Here is an 11,291-nt window from a genome sequence, read left to right as displayed (position 1 = left end):
TTAAACGTTTGACCCCGCCCCTCAACGTTTAACCCCGCCCCTCAATGTGTCTGCGGGTCTGCAGTCAGGGGTACATGTTCTGGGATGCAGAAAAACGTGCGCTGGTTCATTGGCATTTCTTTAAACCAATCTTAATCGTCTTGGGCGGGGCTAAGCGCTGGACTGAGCCGCACTGCCTCTGCTAAACAGCTTTGGGAAGGAACGTGTGTAAAAAGTGGATTTCGCATGGTTAGGTACTTTCAAAAAAACAAATCTTTACATAAATTTAAAGGGTAAAATAAATGGTAGAGTGCAGCTTTTCTTTTCTCATCTATGGTCCATGTTTTTCTCTTGCGTAATAAAGTTGTGTTGTAAAATAGAAAGTTGAAACACACTTACCAATGCATCACAAAGCAACAATAATGGTAATGGAAACAGGAATCGGCAGAAGTAGAGCAATAAAACAAGATTAACAAAGATTTCTCTTTATTGTACAGTGGTGTCCACATATTTTTGGCCATTCCATATTTCAGTGAACCAGAGCCATGGCTCTGCTGGCTGCGTCCTCTCTACATGGCTCTGGTCTGGATCAAATGTCACAATAAAGAGAGGGGATAAAAATAGCACTCATGAAAAAAGAAATAGGTTTGATATAATACAGTAAAGCTTGATAAACTATATAAGGAAACTGTTTAAAGTCATTAACCTGAATGTTGTATACAGTCACAAAGTATGCTGTTCTTACTGTAAAAGGCGACGGGTGACATCATGTTTCTGACTAATCTGTCTAAGCGAGGCAGATAGCGGGTCCATTATTCATCAAGGGAGGGCTGTAAAACCTCAAAAAGGAAACTAGGAATCTTTTCAGCTCTCATGAGTGTCTCAGGGTGTTTACATTTGAGCAAACACAGCATTTAAGAACAATATTCTCGGGCGCCCGGAGAGCTCAGCCAGTTGAGCAGGCGCCCATATATAGAAGTTTACCCCTTGACACAGTGGGGCCGGGTCTGACTCCGCCCTGAGGTCGGTTGCTGTATTTCATTCCCCTCTCTCTCTCCCATTTCATGTCTTCATCTGTTGTTAAAGATGTGGACTGTTCCTATAACTACTTGGTCGGCTATGGTGTATAGCCGACCAAGTAGTTATAGGTACAGTCCACTTCTAAAAAAAAGTTTTCTCCAAAACCGCTTTTCCATTTGGCCATAGGAACTGACCTTATGTTATTATAAAACAGGCATCTAACCACCACTATGCGGAAAAGGGAGAAGACCCTGGCCTGTAGTAAGAACTGCAGTCAGAGGAACTTAATAATTCCCAAACTGGTCAAGTCGGAGCACGAGAAAAAAAAGGGTTCTAGGAACATAACGTTCAAGGAACTGCAAAAATCCCTCCGGTTGCAAGCAGCTTATGTAACTTTTCACTCTTCGGCCCCCCTACAGGTTGTCTTATTGGAACTACAGTTCACGTGGCTGTAGTTCCAATGAGACAACCTGTAGAGGGGCCGAACAGGGACAAGTTACATAGGGTTGCTTTAAATAAAGGCCGAAAATGCCCCAAAAATAATCTTAACAAAAATAACAAAAACAACAATATTCTTTTTTTTAACCAACACATTTGTATGTTCACATTTTAGAAATTGCGGGGTGAAAAGTTCATCAAAAAATAAGTTAAAGTTAAAACACTTTAAAATGTAAAAACATTCCCATTTTCCATAAAACAGAACATTCAAGATGATAGGAAACTTGTGACAAGGACAAAACCATATCAACATTTAAAAACAAACTTGAAATCCACTGAACAGGAAGCTGCAGACCCCTGACTTGTCTTCGTCACCACTTGAATCTTTTGTACGTTTTGGGTTTTTCTGAACAAAGGGAAAAGGATCACAAAAAGAAACAAGCAAGTGAATTAATGTGTGAAAATTACATAAATCACATCAGTTTGGTATTTACTGTAAAATATGGTGGATGGTAATTAACCACAGTGGGCATTGTACGAACTAATGCACAAAGTGTAAGAGAGTAAAAGTGTTTTGATGTGTACCTTCAGGAACAAAGTCCAGTGTGGTGAGACGGTTGATATGAGTTGTCCGAACGGCTTCTTTCCACAAGTCACCTGAAGAGAACAGAGTTTCAGTACATGAGGATTACTTCACAAAGCATTCATGAAAGACAAAGATCCGTCCTCAGGAACTGCCGTGTTATAATTTGGACGGTAAAGTCATAATGAACAATAATGGGAACCATGCACTCTCATGCACCTCATACTTAGGATTTGAACGCAACTAGCACCTCATTCTGAAGCTGATTCCATTCAGATGGTCCTGCAAAATTAAAAGCCTTTTTGCCAAAGTCGGTGTGGGCTTTAGGGACTGTCAATAAAACCAGATCCTGTGAGCACAGGTGATATGTCCCTGCAGACCTCGGGAGGATGGAAGTGTTCAGATAAGGAGCAAGAAGTCCGAATACTGCCTTATAAATAAAAAAATGCCAGTGAGGCATAAATGCCCGACCCGAGAATACAGCAAACAGTGATGAGTGAGATTTTAAGTTTGTAATGAATCTCAAGGCTCCATGAAACATAGTGTCCAAAGAATGAAGACACTTGGAGGTTGAATGCGTATGTAAAATATCCCCATAGTCCATGTTAAACAAGAATGTTGCATTTACAAGTTGTTTTTTGCTTCAAACGATAAACAGGACTTGATTCTAAAGAATAAAAACCTAACTTCAATTTCATTTTTTTAACCAAATCTTGGACAATGTAGAAGACAGCGATTGTTCAATGGTAATGCCCAAGTATTTGTAATGTTTGTAATTTTAACCTGTTTGTATTTTACGATTCACAAAATACCATTGGAACATATACAGAAAGTCTGATATAATTTGAATGTATTAAAAAAAATTGAATGTTGAAATTACTATTCAAATGGGATGTATGTTGGCTAACGTTAGCTTGTTAGTACAGGGGGGAAGGCTGTGGCTGGAAATCGGAAGGACGGGGAGTAGTTTAAACATGACTTTAAAATCCACATCTACCGAGCCAAAGTGCTTATATTGTCATTAGTTGGCTCGTTCTTGTTTTAAGTTACAGGAGCTTAGCTGGGAGCTTCATGGAAACAGCTAAAGTTAATGTTAGCTCCCTGACAGCTGTCAAAATTAGCTTAGCTGGGAGCTTCATGGAAACAGCTAAAGTAAATGTTAGCTGCCCTACAGCTGCTAGAGTTAGCTTAGCTTGGAGCTTCATGGGGAAAGCTAAAGTTAATGTTAGCTGTCCTTCAGTTGTCGGAGTTATCTTAGCTGGGAGCTTCATGGGGACAGCTAAAGTTAATGTTAGCTGTCCAACAGCTGTCGGAGTTAGCTTAGCTGGGAGCTTTATGGAGCCAGCTAAATTAACGTTAGCTGCTCCACAGCTGTCAGTTATCTTCGACTTCATATATTACCTTCTAACATCTGTATTATCAGTAAAGTGACAATCTGCATGAATCAAGAAACAGGTTGCTTATAAATCATTAAAATAGAAGTGACCGTTTGGCCGTAAGTATCGTAGCTAACACTGTTGTTCCCTGGCTAGCTAGCTAGTTTTTGTAATAGTAATTGTTTTAGCTGTGCTTTTTAACATGATGTCATTGTGCTAACAGAGCAACGTTAGCAACAGATCCGCTACAATACACTTGTTGGATAATGTTTCGTTACAGAGTTCTCTGTTGATTTGTGTTTGTCGCTGTTGTGTGTGCTCGTGGTGGAAAATAATTTTAACAATTTTGCGTGCCAAAAATACAATGTGCCATGACGTTAATCCCCTTCAAGTTGATGTTAGAATTCCCTCTAGTGGACATAACGTGTAACAACAACCACATGCTTTTAGTGGCATTGACAATGCATGAGCCTGAGTAGTGTTGCACATATTGATAGCAGGATGCACTTGAGTATTAAATATTCAAATATTATTTGAATATTAAAATAATAAATCAAATTTGAATGATATTATAGAGGAAGACTGACAGCTCTTATCCATTCTGTTGAACTGGTTTTGCATTTTCTATATTGTGTATAGTTTTTGTATTTGCACCTTATTGTTATCTTATACCTTTACTTTTAAATAAAATTATAAATTTGGTAATAATAATAGCAATGCTCCAAGGTCCAAACGCGCCTGGCTTTTAATGGGGATAGGAGAGGACCTCTGATTGGTTGATTGTATGTTACTCCCAGAACACACCTCTGATTAATGAAGACACTAAGTACAACCCTTTTGAACCATGCGCCCGCGAACATACCCTTTTTTACACCGTTAAACTAGCAAAAGTGGACACACCTGCGCCAGGCGCTTTACGCCGTGCGCTTAGATCATTAAAATATTAACAATATACCCCAATATAATTTGCTTTCAGGGCTAAGTTTCATCTGCTAAAAGTGTACATTTTGTTCTTATTTTGTAATTGTGTTTCTGTTATCTCCTGTAATCTCCTCTTCAGTTACATGTTAGGGAACAAAGGAAGGATGTAGGAGGGAGTTACCTGAGACATGTATGTTCTCATTGGTTCTGGCTTTGAGTGACGGCTTGTTTGTTTTGCTGTAACTGGACGAGAGGGAGGGTCCCGCCTGGTTACTGGTGAAATCCACCTCCACCTGACGATGACGGCGGGACTTGGAGGCCTGAGAGACAAATGTATACAAACATTATTTTAGCATTTAGCGTCTCTACGACATTTAGCATAATAAAAGATCCTCCAACGGATAGGGCTGGATATCGTTCCAGTTTTTTTTGATACAGCTACCAACAAAGTGACTTTGATACCAGTTCTTAAATGATACTTTTTTGATACCAATTCCAATGATCGGCGTACGCCCGTCCTACGCCTGTTTTAGGTTGTACACACCTTTCATATATGAGGGCCTATAATAATCCCCCTCACTCTCTCACTTCTTCCTCACTCCATCACACACTCCCCACACACACCGGCTCGACGCAAACACCACGGCGCAAGTATAAACTTCAGGCCATTTACGTGGACTGCGGCGAAAGCTCTGCATGGAGCCTCCATACAATCATAAATCAGGCTTCAGACAGCCAATCACAGACACAATATAGATTATATTATATAATGGACCTTGGTTGAAGCACGCTGATTGCTCACTGTTGACAAGATTTACTCCTAAGGTAGTGAAACTGGGTATTGAATGACGAGGTATTTTTCGATACGAAAGTATTGAATTCGATACCCAGCCCTACCAATGGACATCTTCATTTGCTACATTTAAATTAAAAAATTGGTAAAATGTACACACCTCTGCTGCCTCTCCGTAGGCCTTGGACTTGATGGACGAGATGAGCTGGGCTCTTTTAGAGCACTGTGGACAAAAAGCATGCAGTCAGTCACCAGCGCCGCCCTCTGGACAAAGTTATTATTACACCAAAGGTAAAAAGGGGCATTCACTTCAGTTGGACTCTCTCGTACACACGGGGTGCACCAGTGCTGCTTTAAAGGCCTTCAGTAAGTGTAATGTGGCGTAACTCACCTCTTGCTGAGAAGACGTTCCCTCACCGCTGTCTTCATCTTCATCTCCACCAGCCCCGCCCTAACAAGCCAAGACACATTGTCTCATCACATCAACAATACCGCATGATTTGTACGCTATAGCTACAACCATCAATACGTCATTCTCTTACTGTTTACAACCATGCTATTTCCTTCACAAACATGACCCGTTATAATAACCACACAACACATCTGTCTTTGTTAACTACGTGACTGTTTAGTGACTTTAAAGGTAACATTGTACAACATATCATTTTTGTGTCTTACCGGCGTCTTCTGTCTTTGTGTATTATAATAATTATAATAATATATTGAATTTGTATAGCGCTTTTCAAGGACCCAAAACACACGACTATAACAACCTTTGAACACATACATGTTCCACCAAAACGAGTTCCTTCCCAAAACTATTTTGCAAAGTGTGTCACTGTGTGTGATTGGTTTAAAGAAATGCCAATCAACCAGAGGACATTTCTCTCCCATCCCAGAATGCTGTGTGGACTAGCCAGACCTTCCTCGGCAGTGCTGTGGAGGAAGGTCTGGCTATGAGAGACTACATCAACAGTGGAAAAAGGGACAAGAATGTTAAAAAAAGCCATAATACAACTACATCCTCACTGAACACAAAACACTCTGATTTGACCAAAGTGGACGGTGGGACGTCTTACCTTCCGTTGCTGCCACTTGTAGAAGTCCACCACAGTGCTGCGGAGCTCAGGGACCAGCTCTTTCTGGATCAGGTTGATGGACGGGTCCGCCTGCTCCGACGGCAGACACACGGATGTCTTCAGCTTTCTATAGAGATCATCAACGTTGGACAATTCCTGCAAAAAAGACAAACACAATAGGGCTGCTTGACAGTGGAAAAACATCATAATCACGATTATTTTTGGTCAATGCTGAAATCACAACTTCACACAAGCACAATCCAAAATCAAATCCAAATGTATTTTTAAGGCACATTTAAAAACAACAACAGTTGGCCAAAGTGCTGTATAATCACAAAAAAACACAAAACAGATAGAAAGAACAAAATGAACACAAAAAGACCACAGTTTAACAGCAAAATGACAACAATGAACAGAAAGGCAACTGTTCTAATGTGTTTAAAGCCTGGGAAAAAAATATGATTTAAAGCTATAGTGCGTAGTTTCTGTCTCCCCCGTGAAGAATTCTAAGTAACGATGACAACAACACTGTCGGGGCGTCTACATGATACAAGCTGCCCCCCCCCACTTCTCAACAAAGTTGCTAGTAGCCAAGGAGGACACTGGGGAAATAAGTTGGAAAATAAGAGTTTAAATTAATTTGTTTTTGTGATCGTTAAAAGCCTAAATGAGCTGTGATTAAAAGATTGATTAATTACAAATCCCTTAAACACAACACACTTAGAGGGCTCTCTGCTCACCTCCAGCAGCTCGAGGTTGATCAGCTCCTGGGGACGAGACGCTCGCTCCATGAATGCCTCGCACTGCGCCGCCCGCTCCATCTTCCTCTTCTTCTTGAAGGCCAGCTGGCAGGAGAGGAAGACAGAAGCACACAGAGGAGAGATGATGTGAGCGTGTGAGATACAATCCTTTCTGCTGTCTGTGTGTGTTTCAGTATGCTAAACAGGCTGGGTGCCATGATCCTGATTGGAGCATGGCCAAACACCATCCACCAATCAGCAAGCTGTGTTTGGGGCCTGCTTCTTTAAAAGCCACCACACTGCTGTGTAAGCGATAGCTGTACCTGCATGTAGTATGCTGCCTCAGTGCCAACCACTGTGTTTGTTAAGACCGGTAAATTGGATGTATGTTGTGGCCTCGTTCTCTGTAGCTATCACTCCAAGTTGCTAGGGTAAACTGTCAATCTGAATACTTCTTCCACCACTGGACTCCAGACTCTGGGTCAGGACTCAGCTTGTGTAAAGGGCCTCTTAACCACTGAATCTCCGCAGTACACACTCACTATTCCTATGTGAGATGACATCTAGGTCGTGTGTGTTGATGTAAGGCAGGCAGCTCACCACAGTGGGCATGGCGGTGAAGTTGAAAGCTTTGCAGCGCATCAGCTGTCGGAGGATGTAAAGGACGTCCAGATGCTGAGCGTCCACAGCGTCCTTCTCCAACTTCTTCACGTCCTCCCAGTTCTTCAGCGCCACACGGATCTGCAGACACACACAACCATTAACATCTCTTGTCTTGTAGACACTGTTTTTCATGCTCTGTTGAGTTTTTGTCTTCTGTCTTGCATTATATAAGAAAATGAAAATAAAAAGCCGCTGTGTGACGTGTTCCTGACCTGCTCCGGGGGCGAGGCGCTCTGACACTGATACAGGCTGTACAGCAGGTAGAGTCCCCCCACTCGGATCTGGAAGCTGAACGGAGGCAGGAAGAAGCTGTAGGCCGTGTCCAGGATCAGGCGGCTGAACGCCCGCTTCTCATGATTCACTGTGCCGCTGCAAAACAATTACAGCAACACGTGTTAAACACTGAAAATGTCAGATTCAGAAGAATGATGTAGAAGCTTGCACCATCATGTTTTAACCAGGAACTGGCTCTGAGATTATTCTTTCTCACAACTAACAGCTCAGCAGGCGACCTGTTTATTGTCTCAAACACACTTATAACAGTTATTAGAATTATGAGATACATCCACGGTGTGTTTATTACGACAAAATCATGAAAAAGCAGTAACACTACAATGTAGAAATACTCGGTTACAAGGTAAAGTAGTGCATTCAAAATGTATCTTAAGCAGCAAAAGTAAAAATACTCATTTTGCAGATTGGCATGTTTTAGAATAATATATATTGCGTTGTATGATAGGCTGTATTATAATAATTGATACAGTTAGAGTACAGTACTCGATTACATGTGCTCAGTTACATTTCACCACGACTTAAAAATAACACAATAAAATGATATTTTAGGAGTTAACTTACTAGAATATCTGTGAGAAACTCATTTCCCTCCATATTTTGGAGAAAATCTCGAAGCGAACGGAGTCGGTGGTCTGGAAGCGGCCGAGCAGCTCCTCACAGTCGGCCTTCACTTGTTTCCGACAGAAGTCCATCCCAGTGCCGGCCAGATGGATTGTTATCGACTACATTTAATCCTCTTTCTGATAGAAAACGCTACTTGTTCACCTACACACACGGACACAAGCGGCACAGCCATAATAGAAACCCATTCACAGCTCCAGAAAACGACCGTCGAACGTTTAGAGCGTCATCAGTACCCGACATCTTCGCCCCGCTTTCGTGATGCCTTCAAGACAAGTACTTTCAATTGTAAATATAATGCAAGTATATATATATATATGCATTATGTTATGTTATTACAGATATTATATCTGTATACGTGTAGTAGGTAAGGCAAGTCATTCCCAGATCTTAACATTTTTCTGGTTGATTTTAATTTGTACATTATTAACACTGAACACAAACTCTTATATTGTAAAAAGAAAAACAAGAAAAAGAAAAAAAATCTTTTATTCTGTAGCCTCTGATTAATTTGTATTGATTTATTGATGACATGGTTTATTTACTGTGGTTAAATACCTTGTGTCTTTCTTTTTTATTTACTATTTCATACATCATTTGACTGATATTTATGTTTCAATATAACATTGATGTATTATTATCTTGACGTTTTTCGAGTTCTGGAAGTGTCCCTGAACGCTCCAGCCGGATATGCGTGAGTCACGTCCTGCGGAAGTAAACAATCCCCAGCTGACGTGGAGGAGCAGACGGACACCAACCAGCTGGACAAAGTGAAGTAAATCCAGTGCTTTAGAGGACCATTTGTCGCTCCAGTTTCTGTATTTGTTGATTATTTATTAAATGGACTCTGAAGGTGTGCTCTAAACTCCCGCGATAAACCAACGGCTCTTGTTAAGAGACAGAAATCTCTTAAGAAAAATGGCGGCAGCGGAGGAGGCCAGCAGACCGTTCGCCGGCCTGTCAGAAGTCTCCATCTCGGAGGACATCACGGTGGAGGGAGACATCTCGGTGCCCGTCGGCCCGTCCACCAGGCGGGACGATGAGTTGTCCACGCTGGACGAGCCCGTGAGGGAGACCATCCTGCGGGACCTGCGTGCGGTGGGGAACAAGTTTGTCCACGTCCTGTACCCGAAGCGGAGCACGGCTCTGCTGCGGGACTGGGACCTGTGGGGCCCGCTGCTGCTCTGCGTCACGCTGGCTCTGCTGCTGCAGGCTGGCGCCGCGGACAGCGACGACCAGGGGGGGCCGCAGTTCGCGGAGGTAACGTTTTATCTAGTTCTCAGTGGTGGGAAAACTGACTGTAGCCTTTCCATCTAATGCTACTTTCTACTTCTCAGAGGCAGGTTACCCTAGGCAACAACATGTATGGGCCCCTCCCGAAAGAAAACAATAGTTATAGTCACTATCATCAAGTTTTAATAATACATATCTTATGGAGTGCATTCAGAAGAAATTGAGCTGATCAATGGTCATTGTATAATAATATTATTTGTTGAAAAAACTGTTTATATAGAACTCCATGTAGTATATGCCACTATACCACAACCAAGATACTATCAGCCATTGTAGCAGGTATTTATTGCTTAAAGTAAAAATAAAAAAATTCCAAATTGTGGATCCTAGCTGTTTAGGCATATTTAAATGACAATAATGTTATGGCTCAATTTAATTTAGGTAGAGTCAGAAGTAAATATGTATCTGAACCTTTACATGTACTTTTACTCTACTATGTTTGTCTGGCAGCTTTTGTAACTTTCCCATCCGTTTTCCCGTCCATGTATCTCCAGATGTGTTGATGTTGAATGTTTGGGATCAACTGAAGGATGAATTGTTCCTTTTCCTCCTCCTGCAGCTATGAGGAAAATAAGTATTTGAACACCCTGCTATTTGGCAAGTTCTCCCACTTAGAAATCATGGAGGGGTCTGGAATTGTCATCGTAGGTGCATGTCCACTGTGAGAGACATAATTTTAAAAATTCCAGAAATCACAATGTATGATTTTTTAAACTATTTATTTGTATGATAGAACTGCAAATAAGTATGTGAACACCTGTCTATCAGCTACAATTCTGACCCTCAAAGACCTGTTAGTCTGCCTTCAAAATGTCCACCTCCACTCCATTTATTATCCTAAATTAGATGCACCTGTTTGAGGTCGTTAGCTGCATAAAGACACCTGTCCACCCCATACAATCAGTAAGAATCCAACTACTAACATGGCCAGGACCAAAGAGCTGTCTAAAGACACTAGAGGCTTAATTTTACACCTCCACAAGGCTGGAAAGGGCTACGGGGAAATGTCCAAGCAGCTTGGTGAAAAAAGGTCCACTGTTGGAGCAATCATTAGAAAATGGAAAAAGCTAAACATGACTGTCAATTAGGGCTGCACAATTAATCGAATTTTAATCACGATCACGATTTTGACGTCCCACGATCAAATTTGCCTGATCGAGCGATTATTTTTTTTAAAGCGTCATTTCATAGAACGTTGAGTTTTTTGCAAAGTGCAGCTACCGCTCCGTAAACCACCGTCTGATCATGAGCCAATCAGAGTAGTTCCCTGCACCCCGTGCAGCTTAGTTTCTAGATGTAGACAGTCCCAGAGGACAGAGGGACGGGAGGAAAACTCAACAGATAGCAGTCGGTTATACATCGGTCGCAAGGTTTACCAGTAAACGCAACATTTGGTCCCGTCTGTTGTTTTTTAGACAACAGCAGTGACCAGTGCTAGTCAGTGCTAGTAGCGTCTGTTAGCTGTTAGCTGTTAGCTCCTCTAGGACGCAC

General features: G+C 41.7%; 3 protein-coding genes across 3 annotated transcripts in view; 1 reads left to right on the top strand and 2 right to left on the bottom strand.

Moving 5' to 3' along the window:
- Positions 1-11,291, bottom strand: part of galcb (galactosylceramidase b) — a 379,778-nt gene that overhangs the window by 304,833 nt on the left and 63,654 nt on the right. The window lies entirely within an intron of this gene.
- snapc1b (small nuclear RNA activating complex, polypeptide 1b) lies at positions 1,112-8,729 on the bottom strand. The gene is made up of 10 exons (XM_034858504.1): positions 8,448-8,729; positions 7,805-7,961; positions 7,530-7,670; positions 6,930-7,034; positions 6,190-6,345; positions 5,502-5,561; positions 5,271-5,333; positions 4,499-4,637; positions 2,023-2,094; positions 1,112-1,843 (listed from the first exon to the last, which is right to left on the bottom strand). The coding sequence occupies exons 1-10, from the start codon at positions 8,576-8,578 to the stop codon at positions 1,809-1,811; spliced, it is 1,059 nt and encodes a 352-aa protein (XP_034714395.1). The 5' UTR covers positions 8,579-8,729; the 3' UTR covers positions 1,112-1,808.
- Positions 9,192-11,291, top strand: part of yipf6 (Yip1 domain family, member 6) — a 4,442-nt gene continuing 2,342 nt past the window's right edge. The window contains exon 1 of the mRNA XM_034858505.1: positions 9,192-9,767. Coding sequence (XP_034714396.1) covers positions 9,426-9,767 — 342 coding nt within the window. The 5' untranslated portion in view covers positions 9,192-9,425. The remainder of the gene's footprint in view (positions 9,768-11,291) is intronic.

The sequence above is a fragment of the Etheostoma cragini genome, chromosome 20 (assembly GCF_013103735.1).
Source record: "Etheostoma cragini isolate CJK2018 chromosome 20, CSU_Ecrag_1.0, whole genome shotgun sequence".
Lineage (NCBI taxonomy): Eukaryota > Metazoa > Chordata > Actinopteri > Perciformes > Percidae > Etheostoma > Etheostoma cragini.
This window is presented reverse-complemented; position numbering and strand designations above follow the sequence as displayed.